At 44.2% G+C, this 24,528-nt stretch overlaps 1 protein-coding gene across 1 annotated transcript in view; it reads right to left on the minus strand.

The window, feature by feature from the left end:
• The window catches only part of SH2D7 (SH2 domain containing 7), a 32,426-nt gene extending 8,154 nt beyond the window's left edge, over window positions 1-24,272 (minus strand). Inside the window, exons 1-4 of the mRNA XM_065412702.1 lie at window positions 24,060-24,272; window positions 14,987-15,180; window positions 12,590-12,679; window positions 3,359-3,524 (exon numbers count right to left, since the gene is read on the minus strand). Coding sequence (XP_065268774.1) covers window positions 3,359-3,524; window positions 12,590-12,679; window positions 14,987-15,180; window positions 24,060-24,272 — 663 coding nt within the window. The remainder of the gene's footprint in view (window positions 1-3,358; window positions 3,525-12,589; window positions 12,680-14,986; window positions 15,181-24,059) is intronic.
• Window positions 24,273-24,528: the final 256 nt, after the last annotated feature.

Raw genomic sequence — 24,528 nt, forward strand, 5'->3', positions numbered from 1 at the left:
ATTCATTTTTACTGGCTGGGTGTGTGAAGTTCTGGCATGTGAAATCACTGTGAAAATTCTTCCTGATGGGTCTCAAATCCATCCACTCCTGGTAGTATGACATGTTCTTTGTATTTTAATTTATTTTATTTTCATGTTACATAATTCTAACACAACAAAAACCAGAACCTGGTGCTGGCTGAAGCCTGCAGCTCCTGATATAATCCGAGCTGTCCAGCCACACCCCCGTCCTTATACAACAGCTGCACCTTGCAGATATTGTGTCCAATGCATTCTTTCACATATTTTAAGTTCTATCTACTTGTCTAATTTGGCATCAATACCCAAGGCAGCTTACCAGGGTTGAGAACAAATTTTTTGCTTCCTGCACATAGGTGGGAAGACATGGGGGCAACAAGAGAGAACATGGGTGGGGGAAAATCAAATCAGTATCTTAGATGTCTGTATACTAATATGAGAAGTATGGGGAATAAGCAGGAAGAACTAGAAATGCTAGTTAATAAACACAACTATGACATAACTGGCATCACAGAGACTTTGGGAGACAATGTACATGACTGGAATATTGGTATAGAAGGGTACAGCTTGCTCAGGAAGGACAGGCAGGGAAAAAAGGGAGGAGGTGTTGCCTCATATATCAAAAATGTGTACACACTTGGAGTGAGGTTGAGATGGAAATAGGAAGCAGACTTGCTGAAAGTCTCTGGGTATGGATTAAAGGGGTAAAAAAAAATAGGTTGATGTCATGGTAGGGGTCTACTACAGCTCACCTAATGAGGAAGAAGAAGTGGATTAGGCTTTTTTTTTAAACAACTAACAAAATCATCCAAAGCACAGGATTTGGTGTTGATGGTGGATTTCAACTACCCAGACATCTGTTGGGAAAATAACACAGCAGGGCACAGATTATCCAACAAGTTCTTGGAATGTATTGGAGACAATTTTTTATTTCAGAAGGTGGAGAAAGCTACTAGTGGAGAAGTTGTTCTAGATTTGATTTTGACAAATAAGGAGGAACTGGTTGAGAATTTGAAAGTGGAAGGCAGCTTGGGTGAAAGTGATCATGAAATGATAGAGTTCATGATTCTAAGGAATGGTAAGAGGGAAAACAGCACAATAAAGATAATGGATTTCAAGAAAGCAAACTTTAGCAAACTCAGGGAGTTGATCCCATGGGAAGCCAGTCTAAGGGGAAAAACAGTTCACGAGAGTTGGCAGTTTTTCAGAGTTTCATTATTAAGGGCACAAGCAAACTATTCCACTGCGAAGGAAAGATAGGAAGTACGGCAAGAGACTACCCTGTCGTAACCAGGAGATCTTCAATTATCTGAAACTCAAAAAAGAGTCCCACAAAAAGTGGAAACTAAGTCAAATTGCAAAGGATGAATATAAACAAATAATACAAGTATGTAGGGAGAAAATTAGAAAGGCCAAGGCACAAAATGAGATTAAACTAGCTAGAGACATAAAGGGTATCAAGAAAGCATTCGACAAATACATTAGGAGCAAGAGGAAGACCAAGAATAGCGTAGGCCCATTACTCAGTGTGTGGGGGGGAAAGCAATAACAGAAAATGTTGAAATGGCAGAAGTGCTAAATGACGTTTTTGTTTGTTTTCACCAAAAAGGTTAGTAGCAATTGGATATCTAACAAAGTAAATGCCAGTGAAAATAAGATAGGATCAGAGGCTAAATTAGGGAAATAACAAGTTTAAAATTACTTAGACAAATTAGATGTCTTCAAGTCATGAGGGCCTGATGAAATACATCATAGGATACACGAGCTGACAAAGGAGATATCTGAGCCATTAGTGATTATCTTTGAAAACTCATGGAAGATGGGAGAGATTCCAGAAGCCTGGAAGAGGGCAAATATAGTGCCAATCTATAAAAAGGGGAATAAGGACAACCCGGGGAATTACAGACCAGTCAGCTTAACTTTAGTACCCGGAAAGATAATGCAGCAAATAGTTAAGCAATCAATTTGCAAACATCTAGAAGATAATAAGGTGATAAATAACAGTCAGCTTGGATTCGCCAAGAACAAATCATATCAAACCAACCTAGTAGCTTTCTTTGACAAGGTAACAAGTCTTGTGGATAGGGGGGGAAGTGGTAGATGCAGTATATCTTAACTTTAGTAGGGCTTTTGATACTGTCTCGCATGACCATCTCATAAACAAATTAAGGAAATACCATCTAGATTGAGCTACTATAAGATGGATATATAATTGGTTGGAAAACTGTTCCCAGAGAGTAGTTATCAGTGGGTCACAGTCAAGCTGGAAGGACATATCAAGTGGGGTCCCACAGGGATCAGGTCTGGTTTTGTTCAATATCTTAATCAATGATTTAGATAATGGCATAAAGAATAGACTTATAAAGTTTGGAGACGATACCAAGCTGGGAGGGTTTGCAAGTGCTTTGGAGGATAGGATTAAAATTCAGCATGATCTGAACAAACTGGAGAAATGGTCTGAAGTAAATAGGATGAAATTCAATAAGGACAAATGCCAAGTACTCCAATTAGGAAGGAACAATCAGTTGCACACGTACAAAATGGGAAATGACTGCCTCAGATGGAGTAGTGCAGAAGGGAATCTGGGGTCATAGTGGATCAGAAGCTAAATTTGAGTCAACAGTCTGACACTGTTGCAAAAAAAGCAAAGATAATTCTGGGATGTATTAGCAGGAGTGTTGTAAGCAAGACATAAGAAGTAAAATTCTTCCGCTCTACTCCACACTGATTTGGCCTCAACTGGAGCATTGTGTCCAGTTCTGGATGCCACATTTCAGGAAAGCTGTGGACAAACTGGAGAAAGTCCAGAGAAAAGCAACAAAAATTATTAAAGGTCTAGAAAACATGACCTGTGAGGGAAGATTGAAAAAATTGGGTTTGTTTAGTCTGGAGAAGAGAAGACTGAGGGAGGACACGACAACAGTTTTCAAGTACATAAAAAGGTTCTACAGAAGGAGGAGGGAGAAAAATTGTTCTCAGTAACCTCTGAGACTAGGACAAGAAGCAATGGGCTTAAATTGCAGCCAGGGCAGTTTAGGTTGAACATTTAGGAAAAACTTCCTAATTGTCAGAGTAGTTGAGCACTGGAATAACTTGCCTAAGGAGGTTGTAGAATCTCTGTCATTGGAGATTTTTAAGAGCAGGTTAGACAAACACCTGCCAGGGATAGTCTAGATAATACTTAGTCCTGCCTTGAGTGCAGGGGACTGGACTAGAAGACCTCTCGAGGTCCCTTCCAGTCCTATGATTCTCTGATTTTTAGCCTCAGCCAAAAGCAATAGTTACTACGTTTGATCTCATTTCATCAGGAACTAAGTGAATTCTGAAGAGTTGAACTTACCTGAGCACAAACTGTTGTAAGATTTTCTCCAAAAGGCTCGATTTCTGAAGTCTGGTAATAGCCTATCAGCTGTGCAAGGCTTTCATGGGTACAGGTATCCCCTGATACTACATAATGTCCATTCCGTAGGTGATTAATGACGAAATGCCGACATCGATCTTTTCCTCTGCAATTGAAATACATAGTTTAGACTTAAATAGCAAGCACAACACACAGGCTGAGAAAACTTCTGTTTTTGCACTCATGGTTCAGGTTTGCAAAACCAAAACCTATGGGTGTTTGGAACCAGCTTCCATTTTATTTGAAACACTGAAAGAAGAGATTTTGAATGAAAGGGTCTGATTTGGCCTATTGTTTCATGGACAGCCTTAATTCTGGAATGTCCTAACTTTTGAATGCTTGACTTTTTCAACCTTAATATTCTTTTAGTGTAATTTTTAAATGTAATCTCCTACATTTAAAAAACCTGAAAAAAATTGAAATTCCATCATGTGGAACTGTATTGACTTCAAATTGGGTCCTCAGCAAGATTGCAACTGGTAGCATTAGTAGGCTGTTATCCTCCATGTGGACCAGCCACTAGTAAGGGATGAGAAACATACTCTGGCAGTGGATTTCACAGATACTTGCTGACCGTGGAGGAATGGTGAGATCCAGGAATAAATGGGCTCCATTCCAGGCCCTGGAGGGGAATGTGCTGTAGTGGACAGACCTTCTGTCCCAGTGCCCCCAGCCTGTTTCTGTTCCCCTTTGCTCCTATCCACCCCTAATCCCAGCTCCTGCCCTGTCCCCCTCTGCTCCGATCCACCACACCCAGTCCCGACTCCTGCCCTCCTTCCCCCTCTGCTCTTATCCATCATGCCCAATCTTGGTTCCTGCCTTCCTTCTCCTCCTCTACTCCTATCCAGCCCTCTGGCTCCTGCCCACCTCCCACTCTGCTCCTATCCAACCCAATACAGTCAGGCCATTTCTCCTTCTCACTGCCTGGGCACCACTTTGGGAAGCATTGTGAGCCCAGGAGAGGCAGTCTCCCTGCTCTCAGTTCTGGTGCCTGGGGCCACTGTGGCTGCAGGAATGCAGGAGTGGCTGTTTCAGGGAAAGACCAGCTCAGACCCTGAAGCCCTGGGATGAAACATGCTCAGTGCAGGCAGAATCTTTGAAGAATTTAGTGGTCATGTGCAAATTGAGATGTTTCAAAGGCTTTTTACATGGTGAAAATGTGGTTGTTTTTTCCCACAGGAGCAGCTAATGACAGATTTCTGGCACCATCTCACACATCACCTCTGAATCTGATCCCATGAACTTAGGGTGACCAGATCGCAAGAGTGAAATATCAGGACACATTGGGCAAGCGGGAGGGAGGGGACGACAACGACAGACACAGGTGCACAGAGCCATGAGAGGGGGCCCTAGGAAGCTGCGAGAGGGGTTGTACGGCCCCTGCTGCAGCCCGCACCACAAGCCACAGGACAAGGACACCTATTGAATTCAATGAGAATTTTGCATGTGAATTGATGTACCTAGTTCTGAGATTATAAAGCCAGAAGGGATCCGGTGATCACCTGGTCTCACCGCCTGTATAGCACAGACATAGAACTTTCCCAAAATAATTCCTAGAGGATAGCTTTTAGAAAAAGCTTTTAGAAAAACACCATGACCCTTAGTATATTGTTAATCGTTAATTACTCTCACCATTGAAAGGTATGCCTTATATCCAGTCTGAATTTGTCTAGCTGCAACTTCCAACCGTTGGCTCATGCTCTACCTTTCTCTGCTAGACTGAAGTGCCCATTATTAACTATTTGTTCCCCATGTAGATACTTACAGTCTATAACCAAGTCACTTCTTAACCTTCTTTTTGTTAAGCTAAATAGATTGAGGTCCTTGAGTCGATCACTATAAGGCATGTTTTATAATCCTTTAATCAGTCTTGTGACTCTTCTCTGAACACTCTCCAATTTATCAATATCCTTCTTAAATTGTGCACACCAGAACTGGACACAGTATTCCAGCAGTAGTTGCACCAGTGCCAAATACAGAGATAAAATAACCTCTCTACTCCTGCTTGAGATTCCTCTATTTAGGCATCTGGTCACCCTATTTCTGTATGCATTTCCCCAGGTTTTTTTGTAAAAATCAAAACTGAACTGCCCCAGAAATTCTGTCATGTGGAATCATCGTGAAACTCACATGGCTCCAACCCTGCCGATGAACCTTTAGATCCACTGCACAGACTTCTGCCACTTGAGCTAATGGAGTAAGTGATGGCAGAGGTAGCAGGTTGTCATCCTATATGTGATAGATCAGCTCTATAGGGGGATGAGACACTTTTTTTGCCACTGGGTTTCACAGATATCTGCTGACAGAAGAGGAACTGTGAAACTCAGGAATCCTGGGTCTATTCCAGGTTCCTGAACGGAGTGGTCTCTAGTAGTCAAAGACGCTTCTTCCCCGTCCCCTCCAGTCTATGTCTATCCTATTGCTGTCTAACCCACCCCAGCTCCTAATCTGATTTCAACTGCCCCCCACTACCTCTCTGGATTCCTTGTCCCAGTTTCCTGGTCCTATCTCACTCTCCTCTCTCCCCGCCCCCATCCCTCAGATGGGATGTTCGTTCCAGACTGGCAAAATTATAAGGCTTCCCAACATTTCAACACTTCCAATTCTAAATTTTCGGTTGCTTAACTATAGGCTAGCTCTGCCTACAACAAAGCATATTCAGAACCTCTGATTAAAGGGATTATAAGTGTAGCAACCTCCATCATAGCTAGTCACCAAAGATTGAACCCGAGCCATCCAGACTTAAAAGCATGAGCTTCTACTACTTGAGTTCAAGCTATAACTCCCTTAGCTGGTAGCTATACAGTTATCCTCTAAAAATCCACCAGAGGAGAGCACAAAACACATGTTGGACAGTGAATTACAAAAGTGCCAAATATTATTATTAGACCTGCAATACTTTTCACAATGAACATCAGCGGGGGATAAACTGGGAGTTTAAGAATATTTGGGAAACAATTTTAGAATAACATTCAGTGCTGTGGTTTAAAAGAAAAAAAAAACCTGTTAAAACTCATAACTTAGCAGCATTCAGTGTCTGAAAAAAAGCAACTTCTAGGAGCTATGGGATACAAGTTAAGAATGTTGAAACAGGAAGATGTTATGCTTAGTTACCACATGGGCAAGGCGGCATGCTATGTAATACTTGCAAGATTTCACTGTAATGTTTTACAATATATAGCAGCGCAATGCTGATTCCATTGATATTGTTGAGCAATTCATGCTGATTTTATTTCAGCCCACATCTTAATAGTTTTGAATACTGTAGATCACAATTTTCAGCTCAGTTGGTCTGAACATGCAGCGCTTTAAAATTGCTATGCTCTAAACTGTATATTAACTACAATTTTATAAACCTGCATGTCAGAGAACTGTGTGCCACTACTATTAGACAGTGGCACAAGGCAATTCAGTGTGAATCACAGAAATGTAGGACTGGAAGGAACATCAACAGGTCATCTAGTCAAACCCCTGCACTGAGGCAGGACTGAGTAATAACAACACTAGACCATCCTTGACAGGTGTTTGTCTAACCTCTTAAAAAACTCCAATGACTGCTATTCCATAACCTCTCTAGGTAATTTGTCCAGTGCTTAACTACCTTTACAGTTAGGAAGTTTTTCCTAATGTCTAACCTAAATCTCCCTTGCTACAATTTAAGCCAATTGCTTCTTTTTCCTGCATGTCCTGAGTGGGACGGGGGTGGGTCCAGGCAGTGGGATTGGGGGGAGGGAGGTCGAGGGAGTCGGTGCGTGTGTGGGGATGGACCGGGGGAAGCGGGATGAAGGAACTGAGGGGGACAGGAGTGAGACTGGCGGAGTCGGGGGGGCTGAGGGGGATGGGACAGGACTGGGATGGGGGGAGTAGGGTAGGGGCTGAGGGGAGCATGAATGGGACCGGGTAGAGAAAGCTGTGTAGAGTGGGGCAGGGCGGGGAAGACAATGGGGCTGGGCTGGGGAGGGTCAGGGGGTTGGGGAGAGGGACAGGGTCTGGAGGAGATGAGACAGAGGGGAGCAGGACTGGAATGGGGGGAAGTTGAGGGGGTGGGACAGCAGGGGGAGCGATGGGGGTGGGATGACGGGAGAGGCTGAAGAAGAGATTTGGGGTAGGGCAAGGCTGAGGGCAGTGGGTTGGGGGGAGTAGGGGGACTGTGGGGGGGGCTGTTGGAATGGGGGCAGGGACTGAGGGCAGTGGGTTTGGGGTGGGAGGTACAGGGGGGACTGCGGGGGAGGCTGAGGGAACAGGGTCAGGGTGGGGGCTGAGGGCAGTGGGTCGGGTCTGCACTGGCACCTCTCAGCGTTGCTGTGCCGGGCGGCAGACCTGCACCAGCGCTACCCTGGCGATGGAAGAGTCCTCAGTGGAAATGCAGACTTCATGACACAAACCCTCCTCGTCACTTCAAACCTGGTGCTGCTCTGGTCAGTTGCTTGGCTCTTGTCACTTTCAAACCCATGCAGGGTATCTGGCTCTTTTTCAGTTCTCAGGTTAAGAAAAGCCTCTGCATTTTGTGAGGGCTTCAGCATTCACTTTCCTACTTGACAAACTGTCTGCCTGACACATTGCTCCCAGGGCATTCATCTTTATTCATTATCGGCAGGTCCATCAGATTAACGAGCAACACAGGGGGAAGCAACACAATGGTGTCAAGGATTTTTAATTTTTCAAACCACTTTGGCCTCAACAGGGATAACAGCAAATCTGGACAGAGCAGATGGGTGTCAGGATGGGTTTGGGTATTTATTTATTTATTTAAGTGAAAATGTTTGGGTCTGAGCAAAGGCTGCAAACTTCCCTTTGGAAACCTCTGCTGATCTTTTGCCCCAGGGGCTAACGACAGCCTGGAATCCGGGACAGATTTCCACATCCATGCAGGGTGAGATGATGGGGGGGTGGGAGGGGAGGGACTGTGGGGGAGGCAGAAGGAACAGGGTCAGGGGGGCTGAGGGCAGTGGATTGAGGGTGGGGACACAGGGGGGACACTGTGGGGGAGGCTGAGGGAACAGGGTCAGGGTGGGGGCTGAGGGCAGTGGGTCTGAGGGGAGCCCCCCCAGAGGGACCTGCCAGGGGGCCAGGTGAGCCCAGCAGTGCTTACCTGGAGCGGCTCCCAGGAAGCATCCAGCAGGGGGCAGGGGCGCTCTCTGCCCGGCGCCCGCTGCCCGCTGCCGGAGTCTACAAGCCCCACCCCGCTGCAGCACACAGGGGAGCGAGACCTCCTCGCTGCCTCTCTGTGTGCCCGGGGCAGGGGCACGGCTGTGCTCTGCAGGCTCCTGCCTGCCGAGCGGCAGGCCCCGTGGGCTTGCGCCGCGGCGCCAGGAGCTCAGCTGCGCGCTGCCCCAGGGCCCAGGGAGGAAAGGTGAGTGGCGCCGGCGGCACCGGCTTGCCGTGGTCCCCCTCATATAGGGTGACCAGATGTCCCGACCAATGTAAGGTCGGGACGCGGGACAAGTCCCCTAAAATCGGGACTGTCCCGATAAACATTGCTCTACAGCCAAAATACTTCTGAAATAAATGTAGTCAAACTTTACTAATTCTGGGTCACTGAGAACGAAAATGATGCTTAAAATTGTTGATTGGCTCTAGTTTTCAAGATATGCTATTGGGTCAGTATATATGACCCTTTACTTGGGAATGGCGGAGGATAAGTGAGTTATAAAGGGAAGGGATCTCAATTTAAACCAGAAATGACTAAAATACATCTTTGACTGGATCTATGAATAAATCCATGACTGGGTTTGGACAGTACTTGCTTTTTAGGCAAAACAATGAATGATGCAATCTGAAGCTGGTATTGCATCATACATGATATGAATTGCATCATGTTATTCCTAGAAGTCATGGATGATGCAATCATAACGAAGTTTACATCACTCTGCTGAACAAATTGCCCTATATCAGCTCTAGAAATCATACAGTGTCGTGCTCTCTTATTTGTCAGTGTTTGATTTTGCAAAGGGACACATTTCTGTTTAGCCAAAGTGAGCAGAGATGCCTCGTACTTGTGTGAACCGTGCAGATAACTTCTGCTATGTTTGTGGTGAAGTGACTTTTGCATCACAAAAGCGCAGTATAACCACTATGGTTAAGAAAGCCTATCACCTTTATTTTGGCTGCAAAATTGGAGATCAGGACAAGAGGTGGGCCCCACACATATGCTGCAACACTTGTGCAACAAATCTTCGCCAGTGGTTGAACAGGAAAAGGAAATCTATGCCTTTTGCAGTGCCAATGATTTGGAGAGAGCCAACAGATCATACCAGCAATTGTTACTTCTGCATGGTGCCTCCAGTTGGGAAAGGTGTGTCAAAGAAGAAAAAGTGGACTGTGCATTATCCAAACATTCCATCAGCTATACGCCCAGTACCCCACGGAGAAGGACTGCCGGTTCCTGATGCACCAGAATCATTCTCACTTGAGTCAGACGAGGAAGAGGAAGAGGATTAAACTTCTGGTCCTGAACCATCAATGTCACAGGACCCACATTTTCTCCCATCCTCCTCCTCTGAACCACACCTCATAACATGAACTGAATGACCTTGTCAGGGATTTGAAACTACCCAAGAGTAAGGCAGAGCTGTTGGGCTCCAGACTACAGCAGTGGAATCTCCTGGCAGGTGATGTTAGGGTTTCCATGTTCCGTGACCGTCAAAAGGATCTTGTCCCATTCTTCTTCATGGAAGGTGATCTTGTAGCCTGCAACAACATCGATGGTGTGATGGCAGCCCTCAACATCGTTCACGATCCAGATGAGTGGAGACTGTTCATTGATTCATCGAAGACGAGTCTTAAAGCTGTTTTACTGCATAATGGCAATGTTTTGCCATCAATTCCAGTTGGTCATGCAGTCCATATGAAGGAAATCTATGACAACATGAAACAACTTTTGAGGTGCATAAACTATGACCAACATCAGTGGCAGCTTTGTGGTGATTTGAAGGTTGTTGCTCTCTTGCTTGGTCTGCAGACTGGATACACAAAGTACTGCTGTTTTCTCTGCGAATGGGATAGTCGTGCAAGAGATTCCCACTCAAGAAAGATTGGCCACTCCGACAGTCATTGGAGCCTGGGAGGAAAAGTGTTCAGCATCCACCACTTGTTGAATCAAGGAAGATTTTGTTACCACCCTTACACATCAAGCTGGGTCTGATGAAGAACTTTGTCAAGGCCATTGACAAAACACAAGCAGCTTTCAAGTACCTCCGTGGAAAATTTCCAAGGTTAAGTGAAGCTAAGATAAAGGAAGGTGTCTTTGTTGGTCCTCAGATTCGTGAACTTCTTCGAGATGATGCATTTGACCATGCACTGCGTGGCAAGGAAAAGACGGCATGGAAAGCCTTCCAGTTAGTGGCAATAAATTTTCTCGGAAACAACAAGGCAGACAACTACAGGTTGTTGGTGGAAAACCTCCTCAAGGCATACAAAAGCCTTGGTTGCAACATGTCACTAAAGATACATTTTTTGTACTCTCATCTAGATTTTTTTCCACCGAACTGCGGAGCAGTGAGCGACGAGCACGGCGAGCGATTTCACCAGGACATTGCAACAATGGAGAAACGCTATCAGGGCAAATGGAGCCCATCAATGCTTGCAGACTATTGCTGAACAGTGACAAGAGATGCTCCATTTAATGAATATAAGAGACAAGCCAAGAAGCGCCGAGTAGACACTGAATAGGACTAAACTATGTACAGAATAGTTTTTTGCCTTTTGTTTCATAATAAATTTTATTTATATAACCCTTTTGCTGATTTTTAAAGTGTTACATAAACAGGACAGGTGAACTATTATCATGTAAAGCAACCATAAACACATGAAAAGACCTAGGTTTACAATTTATGATTAAAACTCTACTATCTACACAATATACATAGACATAAAATGTAAAAACTTAAATATCTTAGAAACAGTAGCCAATCAGTTGTTTTAATTGTCATATTTGAATTCAGCACATCAAAATACATAATAAATAGCACACTTTATCTCTGAAGCAGACGACTTCTCAAAAATTGTAGACCAGTGTAATATCGGGACGTCTGGTCACCCTACATGAACTTGACTGAAAATCTATTGCATCAGCAGCAAACCTAGGAAAAAACCATCACCAGTGACTAGCTATTGAGCTAAGTACCAACACCTTTTGGTAAACAGCAGTATGAGGTTTAACACCAACCTGTTAGCTGAAAAGCAGCGTGAATTCATGGTGAGTCTAATGAGGAAGAGGAGGTGTTGTCTGAGTTCTGAGGTAGGGTGTCAGTGTGAGAAAAGGAGAGGAGAAACTCCCATGACGTGCTGGTTGAAGCGTAAAACAGTTTTGCATTTGACCACAAAGAGTCATGCTGCTGCTGCTGCACACACAATATCTAACAACTGTGAAAGGCCAGCAGAAGTGTTTTGCATGTGCCTCTCCCCATGTCCTATACTGATCAGATTGCAGATCCTCTCTGATAATTGGGTTTCATGATCCCTTCTTTACTAGGGCCTTGGCTACACTGGCGCTGTACAGCACTGCAACTTGCTGCGCTCAGGGGTGTGAAAACGCCCCCCCCCCCCCCGAGCGCAGCGAGTACAGTGCTGTAAAGCGCCAGTGTAATCAGAGCCTGCAGCGCTGCAAGCTATTCCCCTCAGAGAGATGGAGTACATACAGCGCTGCGAGACAGCTCTCGCAGCGCTGGCGGTGCGACTACACTTGCGCTTCACAGCGCTGCCACGGCAGCGCTGGGAAGTCCCGAGTGTAGCCAAGGCCTAGAATGATCAATTTAAAATAGGCCTTGCTTTTTTAGTCCTATATAGGGCCCAGTCTCGAAATCCCTACTTATTTAATGGGGTGAGAACTCCAGGACTGGGCTCTTAGTGAATAAAAAAAATCCAAAAGATAAAATCATTACCATAGGCTTTGGTTTCCCAATAGCTGTAAATATGACACTTCGTGCCATTGTGTAGATTACTGACCTCTTTATTCTTTTGGGATATTTAGCTAGGGGAGAAAGTGTAAGAGAGATTCTCATTCCTCATGCCTCAAAGCATAAACTAATCACCTGAGCAGGTCAGGAAGCAAACTCAAAGGTGTAAAGGGTGCATGAATCAAAGTATGTAAAAAGAAGAGCAAATTACAAATGGTGACATTTCCCAACCAAATGGCAGCAGCTTTCTGTTCCTTGTAAAGTTCAGTCTTACCTATATGACAGAATGTAACCAATTGTTCTGTCACTTAGTCTGATAAGAAAACAGCCAACATCTTTGTCTTTAAGCAGCTCTTCACTCTGCCTGTAGAAAGAGAGTGAATTACAATGAATTTCAAGTTTCAGAGTGGTAGCCATGTTACTCTGTATCCGCAAAAAACAACGAGGAGTTCTTGTGGCACCTTAGAGACTAACAAATTTATTTGGGCATAAGCTTTCATGGGCTAAAACCCACTTCATCAGATGAATGGAGTGAAAAATACAGTAAGCAGAATATATATTATAGCACATGAAAAGATGGGAGTTGCCTTACCAAGTTGGGGGGGGGGGGTCAGTGCTAACGAGCCAATTCAATTAAGGTGGAAGTGGCCTGCTATGGGTACCTGCATGATCCCACAGTATGCCAACATTTGTATGGCTGACTTATAACAACGCTTCCTCAGCTCTCGTTACCCCAGCGCCCCTACTCTACTTGCACTACATTGATGACATCTTCATCATCTGGACCCATGGGAAGGAGGCCCTTGAGGAATTCCACCAGGATTTCAACAATTTACACCCCACCATCAACCTCAGCCTGGACCAGTCCACACAAGAGATCCACTTCCTGGACACTACAGTGCAAATAAGCGATGGTCACATAAACACCACCCTATACCAGAAACCTACTGACTGCTATACTTACCTACATGCCTCCAGCTTTCATCCAGACCACATCACACGATCCATTGTCTACAGCCAAGCTCTAAGATACAACCGCATTTGCTCCAATCCCTCAGACAGAGACAAACACCTACAGGATCTCTATTAAGCATTCTTAAAACTACAATACCCACCTGGTGAAGTGAAGAAACAGATTTACAGAGCCAGAAGGGTACCCAGAAGTCACTTACTACAAGACAGGCCCAACAAAGAAAGTAACACTAGCCATCACCTACAGCCCGCAACTAAAACCTCTCCAGCGCATCATCAAGGATCTACAACCTATCCTGAAGGACGATCCCTCACTTTCACAGACCTTGGGAGAAGGCCAGTCCTCGCTTACAGACAGCCCCCCATACTGAAGCAAATACTCACCAGCAACTACACACCACACAACAAAAACACTGACCCAGGAACCAATCCCTGCAACAAACCCCGTTGCCAGCTCTGTCCGCATATCTATTCAAGGGACACCATCATAGGACCTAATCACATCAGCCACACCATCAAGGGCTCATTCACCTGCACATCTACTAATATGATATATGCCATCATGTGCCAGCAATGCCCTTCTGCCATGTACATTGGCCAAATCGGACAGTCTCTACGCAAAAGAATAAATGGACACAAATCAGACATCAAGAATTGTAACATTCAAAAACCAGTAGGGGAACACTTCAATCTCCCTGAACACTTCACTCCACTCAATAACAGACTTGGAAGTGGCAATTCTTCAACAAAAAAACTTCAAAAACAGACTTCAACGAGAAACTGCAGAACTGGAATTAATTTGCAAACTGGACATCATCAAATTAGGCCTGAATAAAGACTGGGAGTGGATGGGGCACTACAAAAATTAATTTTCCCTCTGCTGATACTCACACCTTCTTGTCAACTGTTGAGAATAGGCCACTTCCACCTTAATTGAATTGGTTCGTTAGCACTGACCCCCCACTTGGTAAGGCAACTTCCATCTTTTCATGTGCTATAATATATATTCTGCTTGCTGTATTTTTCACTCCATGCATTTGATGAAGTGGGGTTTAGCCCACAGAAGCTTATGCCCAAATAAATTTGTTAGTCTCTAATGTGCCACAAGGACTCCTCGTTGTTTTTTTTAAATGAATTTCAAGTTAGTATCCAGGTCTATCAAGGTAGTACACTAAAATTCCTAGTGACTCCTACGGACACAAAATGCACTGTATTGCCATACTAAATACACTTCAACAAGTCAATGGACATTACAGTTATTTCCAGACGGAAAAGCACTTCTCATACCACCACCACCACCACCAAACAAAAACATTCATTTTTAAAGTTTCTGGTCAGAAAAATTAAAAACTGACACCTGGATGACTAAAGAATGTACAATGCATTACAAGCTGATGCAAAACTGCATTCAGGCATTCTCACCTCTCCAGAACACATGCCAAACACCAACATGTAGGTGATGAAACAGTGACATCGTTTAAAACCTGCTTTCTCTGCATATGAATGCCATCCTGTTAAACACTTCTCACTAGAAGAGCAATGACTTTAAAGTAAGCAGAGGTTGGTGGGTTGTTGGTTTTTTGCAAAGTAAGCTGAAACCTAGTCTGAAATATGAGAGGATTTGTGAAGACAGAGGCACTTGACAAGCATATTTATTTAATCTACTTTATGCTATACTGTAAGGTATAGACTGTCTTACTTTCTTGTAATGAATCCATAGAACCACTCAGGTAAAATACCATTCTGTAATATAAGAGGAACCTGCGTCTCCATAAACCACTTCAATGCTAGTTCTTTTAGCATCTCAAAGGACTGGTTTTCGGTTGCTGGGTTAGTTTCCCTTCCTAAGAGTAATTGCTGCTGTTTATTCTCCATGCTGTCTTGAGGTTGAATCTGAAGCATTTGAAGGGAGAAAAAAGAGAGCAATGCTACTTGTAAACCTCCACTGCTGTCTTTATTATGGGGAATATGAGATCTCATTTGCTTATTGTACTCTTCCCTGTGGCTCATTAATCAGATAATAACATATGCTCAATGCTGTCATTGTTATCTGGCTGTCATCTGGTGCTTTTCTCTTGTGCAAGGACTTTAAGGCAAAATCTTCCTCTCTGATCCATATGATAGAATTTGATCCCAATATTCAATATTTCTCTGTATACTGGAACAAAACTGATATCAGTGCAAGCTTTGGGTATGTAACAGGGAGCAGCAAATTATTATTTGTATTGCAGTAGCACCAATCTAGATATACCACAGGTCTGACAGGAAAAATTTTCCCTTACACTTTTACAAAAAAGTGTTTTGTCTTTTGAGTGGATTAAGTAAGCCTTGTTAAATATTGGAACTTCTAAACCATAGTCACTGAGGAACCTACTTTATTACAATTTTAGCCATATTGTAAAGGAATGTAAACATCTAAACGGCTCCAAACAATTTTTTAAAAATCTTTTATGTAATATGTTAGTGAAGAAGATCTAGCAGAAAGCATGATCCAGATTAACATAGATATTAACTCTGTTAGATGGAGACCTATATAGTTACACATAGATATACTGATGGGTTTAAAAACAGCAATAAGAAAAAAAATACACAGGAGACCAGTCCACACTGGTTGAATGCTGCAAGAATGCTAGTTTAAATTCTAAACATTTCTACCACGTGCGTATATTATCTCTTTATTATTTGCTCTTTACAAATATATTTTTGTTACACAAATGTGTGGGGAGTTGCTGTTCCTTACACAAATACCCATATGCATTACATTGTATCTACTCACCTCTTTTATAAAAGTGGGTTGGTGTATAGATTTGGGCAGTCAATTATTTTTTGTCAAGCTCCAGATTTCTCGGTCAAGGTCTGGATTCCAGAGAAACATTTTTCACACCACAAGTGCCCCTGTTTAATGAACACATATGATGCTGTGTAATATACCCAGGGCCTATTGCAGAGGTAGACAATAGGTGGACCGTGGGCCAAATCCAAACTGCCAGAGGCTTTTGACCGGACCATGAAACTCTGGGGGGCTGTGGGCAGGTAGTGTGGGTGGGGCGAGTGCGGGTAGAGGAGTGACTGGCTGCATGCTGGCAGGCTTGGGGCAGGTGACTCCTGGGCTGACATGTAACTCAGGGTGCAGGTGCCCCTCCCGCTGCCATCCCTAAATGGAGCCCTACCCCTGCAGGGCTGACAGCGGGAGCCCTGGCAGATGCTCCAGGCTGATTCGTAACTCAGGGAGGGCAGGTATTCCCCCACCATCTCTAAATAGAGCCCCACCAGGTACGCCGGGGGCACTGGAGCTTGGGGCTTCATTCCCACAGGAGGCACCGTGCTCCAGGCTTCAGCTGAAGCTTCCAGCTGAAGCCCCAGCTTCCAGCTGAAGCCCCAACCTCCAGCACGCCTGGGAAGGGCTGAAGCCCCAAGCCCTAGCATTCCAGGCGAGGCTGAAGACCGGAGTCCCAGCACAAGTCCCAGCGGGGCTGAAGCCCTGAGTCCCGCTAGGCCTCCTGCGGGGCTGAAGCCCCGGGTTCTGGCATGCCCTGCAGTCCACTGAAAACCCATCACAAGACATGAAGGATGCCAACATCATAATGCTGTACAAAAACAAAGGAGATTGGAGTGACTGCAACAAATACAGAGGAATTTCTCTCCTTAATGTTGTGGGCACGGCATTTGCACAGGTAATTCTCAAAAGACTGAAAGTTCTGGCTGAATATGAATACACAGAGAGTCAGTGCTACTTCTGTGCCAATAGATCACTTATCAAGATGGTCTTCAAACTAAGGCAATTGCAAGAAAAGTGTCAAGAACAATGAAAATTTATCTGTATGGCCTTCATAGATCTCAAAGGCTTTTGACCTGGTCAGCAGAAAGGGACTTTTCCAGTTACTAGAGAGATCTGGCTGCCCCTCAAAGTCCTCCTCAGTCTGATTCAATCCTTCCATGATGGCATAAAGGCTACAATCCAGTAAGATGGTGATCAATCTGACGGCTCTAAAATCTGCAGCGGTGTCAAACAGGGATGTGTTTTGGCACCAGCACTCTTTGTGTATTCTTCTTTCTGCTGCTTCATCACACTTTCTCATTTAGCACTGAAGTTGTACATTTCCGTGCAAGATCAGATGGAAAACTCTTCAACATTGCATGTCTAAGAGCAAAAAGTAAAGTCAAACACTTGCTGTTAAGAGAACTTCTTTTTGCTGACAGCACAGTGCTTGTCAGAGCAGCTCCAGAAACTTTGCAATAGCTTTGTGATAGTTGTTGATCAATTTGGGCTAACCATCAGTCTAAAGAAGACAACGATCATGGCACAAGATGTATCGTCTGCACCAGAAGTTTCAGTAGCACAACTTCTGCTATCTACGATCAACTGTACTGCATACCTTATCTCTAGATGACTAGCATAATTCTCACATTGGAAAGGAAGCTAACATATGAATTTAAGAACTGCCATGCTGGGTCAGACCAAAGGTCCATCTAGCCCAGTATCCTGTCTTCTGACAGTGGCCAATGCCTGGTGTTCCAGAGGGATGAACAGAACAAGAAATCATCAAGGGATCCATCCCCCATTGTCCACTCCTAGCTTCTGGCAAACAGAGGCTAGGGACACCCTCCCGCCCATCCTGGCTAATAGCTACCGCATTCAGCCAAGCATGTATGGGATAACAGGAAACTGACACTGAATCCCAAGATACAGGTCTACCATACGTGTATTGTGAGAATGCTACTGTATAGTGGCAAGACCTGGACCACTTACAGCAGGTAGGAGAGAAGGCTATACATCTTCCATACCCTTGGTCTTCCTCATTTTAAATATCAAGTGGGAAACCAAAGTTCCTGACATCAAAGTATCTGAGAAAGAAAAGATGCCAAGTCTAATCACTCTTCTCAAACACATGTCTCTGTAGGCTTGGTCATCTGCACCAGATGGACGATGGATGCATTCCAAAGGATCTCCTGTATGGAGAACTAGTGGATGCTCCAAGGCCGCTGTGACAACCAAGGCTCAATGTCAAGGACATTTGGAAGAGGAATTTTAAAACTTTAAAGCTGGTACTGCAAGCTTGGAAGATGCAGCTAGCAACAGGCTACACTGCAGGGCTGCGCTGCACCAGGGAGTCAATGAGGCTGAAGAGAGGTGGTTGAGAGAGAGGAGAGTGAAGAGGAAAGTGCAGCAGGCCTCAAGCACCAATAGTGTGCTGGCTTCATTCTCCGGCCCTGCTCCTTACAACAGCACTATCTGTGGCAATGACCGTCATTCAAGAATTGGATATTTTTATCCACTCACGATGCTGCAGCATGACATGCAGTAATAGAACTGCTTTGGTGCTTACACCATCATCTTTCAAGACAGACATTTGCCTGTGAGGTACACATAATTTATCTAAACCAGTTTCAATAAAATGAATCCGCAACCTCAAACAGCATCTCCCACTCATAGTCCCAGTCACTTGCCCCATCAGACCTTCCTTGGCCCTGGGAAGGTCTTGCAGCATGTCCTAAAGGTAACTGAGTCAGGACTCTTAAAGGGAAGGAAGCAGATTCCAGAACCAAAGACCGTCTTACCAAGAATGTCCTATCACTAGACCCTCTAGTTTATACCTAGAGGGGGGAGAAAGTGAAAGCACTTCAACTGACCTCAGCTGCTGCAGCATCCCCCAGGGGGAGAGGCAAACTATCTGGGGCTTGACTTCTCCAAAGAAGGGAAGTTAGGGTGAAAGAGGTAGCTGTGAGAGCTCACATAAAAATGAGCCTCAAGATTATGATGGCCCATTTAGGGAGAGCAGAGTGACAAGATTCAGAAAAGCCAGTGTGTACACTTTTCATGTGAGATATGTTAGTGAGCCAGTCATCCAAACAACTATAGATATGGGCTTCCTGCCTGTGCAGGTGTAATGCCATCCTCTTGCTGGCTAATATGGCATACTGGTGACAAGCATAGCATTGGTATAAACAGCATATGTTCCTGACATTTTGCTTCCAGACTGCATGGTCTTCTAGTTGGAGCAGCTCTGTTAATTTAACCCTATGTGTATAATATTCTCACTTGCATAGAAAGGGGCTAATGCTTGCAATGTTTTCCCTCTTGCTATGTTAGGGCCAGCAGCAGCCTGGATTGGGCACAGCACATCATTTTTACAGAAGGCGGACTCCTCCAGACTAATCAGTGTGGAGTTAAACAGTGACATTTATCCATTTACTTGAATAAACCCCTACTTGGTTTTAATTTTGAAACAACGTAAACTAATAAAGTGAGTTGCATTTGCTCTTGGGAGGGGTAAACACTTAGAATAGAGGCTCCTGTGCATTCACGTGAGCTGCTTTTCAGAACTATATGGCGCATCCTGATGTTCTGGCCACGTCAAATAGCCATTTCCCATTTCAGACTGTCTGTCAGTATTTCACTTCCACGTTACCTGCACAATACAGTAAAATGTTATAAAAGACAGCATCTTAAAAACCTGTCTAAATACATATCTAACTAAGAAATTAGATTGAGCTGATCTGTTCTCCTTCACTACTAATCACAGTAGGGGCTTTAAATATGTATCTACTTAAGTCATTGTTGTCATTGTTGCGTTACAAGGAATCTCACAAAACCAGGTGACTGGGCAACAAAATGGCAGATGAAATTCTGTGTCGATAAGTGCAAAGTAATGCACGTTGGAAAACATAATCCCAACTATACATACAAAAGGTGCTCTAAATTAGCTGTTACAACTCAAGAAAGAGATCTTGGAGTCATTGTGGATAGTGCTCTGAAAACATCTGCTCAATGTGACTGGCAGTCAAAAAAGCGAACAGAATGTTAGGAACCATTAGGAAAGGGATAGATAAGATAGAAAATATCATAATGCTGCTATATAAATCCATGGCATGCCCACACCTTGAATACTGCATGCAGTTCTGTTCTCCTCATCTTAAAAAAAGATATATTAGAACTGGAAAAGATACAGAGAATAGCAACAAAAATTATTAGGGGATGGAACAGCTTCCTTATAAGGCGAGATTAAAAAGACTGGGATTGTTCATCTTAGAAAAGAGACGACTAAGGAGGGATATGATAGAGGTCTATAACATCATGAATTGCATGGAGACAGTGAATAGGAAAAACAGGGGTCACCCAATGAAATGAATGGGCAGCAGGTTTAAAACAAACATAAAGTACTTCTTCACACAATGCACAGTTAACCTGTGGAATTCATTGTAAGGTGATGTTGTGAAGGCCAAAAGTATAATTGGGTTAAAAAATAATTAGATAAATTCATGGAAGATAGGTCCATCAATGACTATTAGCCAAGATGGTCAGGGATGCAACCCCATGCTTTAGGTATCCCAAAACCACTGGCTGCCAGAAGCTGGGGATGGTTGACAGGGAGGGATCACTCAATAATTGCTGTGTTCTGTTCACTCCCTCTGAAGCATCTGGTGCTGGCCACTGTTGGGGCACACGTTACTGGACTAGATGGACCAGTGTTCTGACCCAGTATGCCCATTTTTATGTAGGAACTGAACATGCTGGTCTTTCAATATTCCATTCCCTTGGGTAAATAAAAACGTTTTTTAAAACCTTTGACAAGAGGACCTTTTATCTTTTCTTTTTATAAGTGGAAAGAAATAATATTCCCATTTGACTAGAGCCTTTTACACTTTGCATAAGGGAACAAACGCTTTTGTTCATTCATTTGCAAACTGTTAAAAATAGGAATGTCAAACTGGTAGGTGTTCATTTTTCACAGAAATGCAAATTATCTGGACTCTATGTTTAGAGCTAATGTCATTAGCTCTTTCATCTTCACATGCTTTCCTGCAGTTTTAAGTTTAAAAACTTGCCAAATTTATAAAAGTGCCACTGATCTTTGGATGCCAAACTTGAGCTATCTGGGACTGATTGATTATTCAGAGGTGCAGAGTACACACAATCCCAGATGAAGTCACTGGGAGCTATGGGTGCCCAGCACCTCTGAAAATCAAGCCTGAAGTGTCTTAACTTGTGCACCCAAAAACAGAGACAACTAATAGTGCACACAGCTTTTGAGAATTTTGGCCTTAACACTGTATGTGTCTCTTCCGGGATGCCTTTTATTATTGTTCCCTAATACATAATGCAGATTGCTGCATGGAACAGAGCTCTGAGACTTAACATTGCTTTATGCAATGCTATACAGCAAGACTAGTTATTCTGTCCCTTTGCCTACTGCCAAGCCCCAAATAAGATCTTCCCTAGGAACACAAGGGCCAAATTTATCTAGAGTTTATATCAGCCTCTGCCAGCATAGATCCATGCCTGGGGTCCTCAGAACAGAAAATCCACTGGGGAAGAGGTTACAAAGCAGCTGCAACTTCTCCTTCACTCTGTACAGCCTGGATTAAAAGGGGCTGACCCAGCACAGAGCAACATCAGGATCTGTTGTTTTAGTGTAGAGCTCTAATCCACCTTTGCACATCACCCCCTAACTGTGCTCTGGTACAGTTCAGTCTCAGCCCAGGGTCTTGCCCATGTTTCTGCCAGAACTCTAGAAATGAGGCAGCTCTACAAATCAACAGGTATGAACCCTCCAACAAGCCTGGAGGACAGTTGACCATATAAACACTTGCATAGGGTCTGATTCTGCCCTGCCCCATGCATAGTCATTAATATCTGTGCAAAGTGGGTGTGAAATGCTACAAGTGCAATTTGGGAGCACATTTACACCTATTCTGCACAGGTACAAAGGACTATATTAGGGGCAGGGCAGTAGTGAATCAGGCCCATAATCTCCCGTGACTCCAACTAAAAGTTCTTGGGAGCAGGGCCCAATCTTATACCTAGTGAAACTATTGGGGATGAGAATCTGTGCTGGGGTTTTAAGAGCTGCAGCAAAGAATTCACACCCCATCGGGAGGAGTGGATAAGGTGACTTTACCTGCCTGCCTTTGCACCCCCCGCAAACCTGGGCGATCTGGGGGCCAGAGCAGCCCTGACTGTAAACCATCAAAGGGGCTTTGCATAGTTGCAGTTGCAGGAGCCTCCCTGGAGCTGTCCTATGGGTCAAAACACTGCCCAGAAAACCACAGTACTCCATGCTGCAGTCCTGCTCCAGACACATCTCTCTTGCTCCCAGCCTCACTCCCTCTATGCGAGAGCTTGCAAAGAGGTCCTCTGAGGACAGCCCTTGGCTGTTTTCTGCAGTATCTTCACCAGAGCAATTCTCCCATGGCTGGCTCTACAGATATCAGGGTTCCCTTACACAAAGGGGGGTGTGTGAAAACATCACCCTGGTTGTAATGCCACTGCTTTCAGCGGAAGCATGTTTAGACCTCTGTTGTGTTTATGTTTCTTTCATATGGTTACATAATCTAAGCAATCATTGCTTTACTTCAGCTTTTTAGGCAGTATTCTCATTCAATCAGCAGGGATTTCTCTGTGAGAGAAACAGTAGAGGGAAGAGCACAGTGCTCCAGTGAAAACAGGTTGCTTTCTAAAGCACTGTAAATTCTTGCTGTCTGTTTTTCACAACTCTTGATTTGGAATGCTGATAAATGAGGTAAAATTTTCTAATCTTTAAATAGTGATTGGCTGAGTAATAATAACAATAATAACTTGATCTCACAGATTATATATAATCACACCAATGTATCACAGTGTTTTGTTGCCCCTTTTCGACCAGAGTGGCTACTCAAATTTCAGGGCTCTGGGATGTTCCAGATGGGAGTAGAAATTGGTGATAGTCAGGTAGTTCTTTGATGCAGTTTTATTTATTTACAAAGAACGTACAAAGTTCTGTGTCTGAATGCAGATGGAACCAAGAACAAAAGGAGCAGTTTCTTGGCTTACAGCCCCCAAGCCTCTTTAGCCAACAGACCCAAAAGTGCTCTCTAGCTTTTTCCACTATGCTCACAACTACTGCTTGGCTTTCTTCCTTTTTGCCTCTGCCTGCCTCTCTGTCTCTTCTCAGTTTCTGGGTGTTCTCTTACATACCCACACCTGGTCACAATTCCACATCGAACCTTCAGATTGTGCTAATTTCTAGGCAGACTCTTTTAGGTTTTGGGCTTGTCTACACTTAAAATGCTACAGCTGTGCCACTGTAGCACTTCAGTGTAGACATTACCTACACTGACAGGAGGGATTCTCCTGTTGGCACAGGTAATCCACCTTCCCAAGGTGTGGTAGCTAGGTCGACAGAAGAATTCTTACATTGACCTAGTGCTTTACAAATTTTATTAAAGCTAATGTTAAAAAATTATATAATACATAGGTTGAGAAAAGACTGTCTGAACATCTGGGTATAGTGTTTAGATTATCCACAAATACAAAGTTTGTTTTTAAAAGTCACATGATACATATAGTACATAATCAGCAATAACGCAAATTTAGGTGAATAGATTTAGCAATACAGTTTAGATATTAGAATCCGAATACTCGGGTACATCACCCATGAAGAGATGTACAGAGATTTGGTTGTGGAAAGCAAAAATATATGAATGAATGGAGATTGTCCCTCAGTAATTGAGAATTAAGTAGGTTGTCCATTTAGAAAATACAATCCATGAGGAAAGTATTTCAGTTACTTTCCTGACTGCGCTTCTCATCGGCACTCCAGCTCATCCCTCCTGGTATTGCTGATGTCCGGTGATGTGTTCTATGTAGATGTCCCTCGACCACCTGATGGCATCCGACACCATGAGTTGCTGCATCAGCCGAGCGTAGCGTTGACTAATTCTGCATTCTCTCAGCACTCGCTCGTTACTGGGGTCCCATACACCCAAGGCTCCTTCGATCAGCGCATCTGAACCTGGTAACCCTTAGCTCTCAAAGTTTCGGCCAGAAGGGCGTATTTCTCCACCTTTCGAGCTCGGGCATTGTGAAAGGTCTGGGTCCTGTTCTCGAAGGGCACTGTGACGTCCACCATGATGATCTTCTTCTGGTCCTGGTTGGTGGTGATGATGTCCGGTCGCAGCTGGCTGTCGGTTCCGGGGATGGCAGAGTTCACGGCAACCTTCCCCATGGGTGGCGGGATGGCTCTGGCCAGGCGATCTTGGATGGCTTTGTGTCACAGCTGCCAGGCTTTGGAATGAGGCTTGCAGCTACACAGGACATGGCATAGTGTCTCATTGGCATAGCCCCACTTCCTGCATCGCTTGTCCCAATTCCCGTGGTGGACGATTCCGTTCAGCGGGACGCAGTTGAGTCGGGCCCTGTGGATGAACCGCCAGTCGGCAAATTGGGTGAAGCTGCCCCCAGGGAGAAAGTTGTTGCTGGCA

Source organism: Emys orbicularis, chromosome 10 (genome assembly GCF_028017835.1).
Source record: "Emys orbicularis isolate rEmyOrb1 chromosome 10, rEmyOrb1.hap1, whole genome shotgun sequence".
In the NCBI taxonomy this organism is placed as follows: domain Eukaryota; kingdom Metazoa; phylum Chordata; order Testudines; family Emydidae; genus Emys; species Emys orbicularis.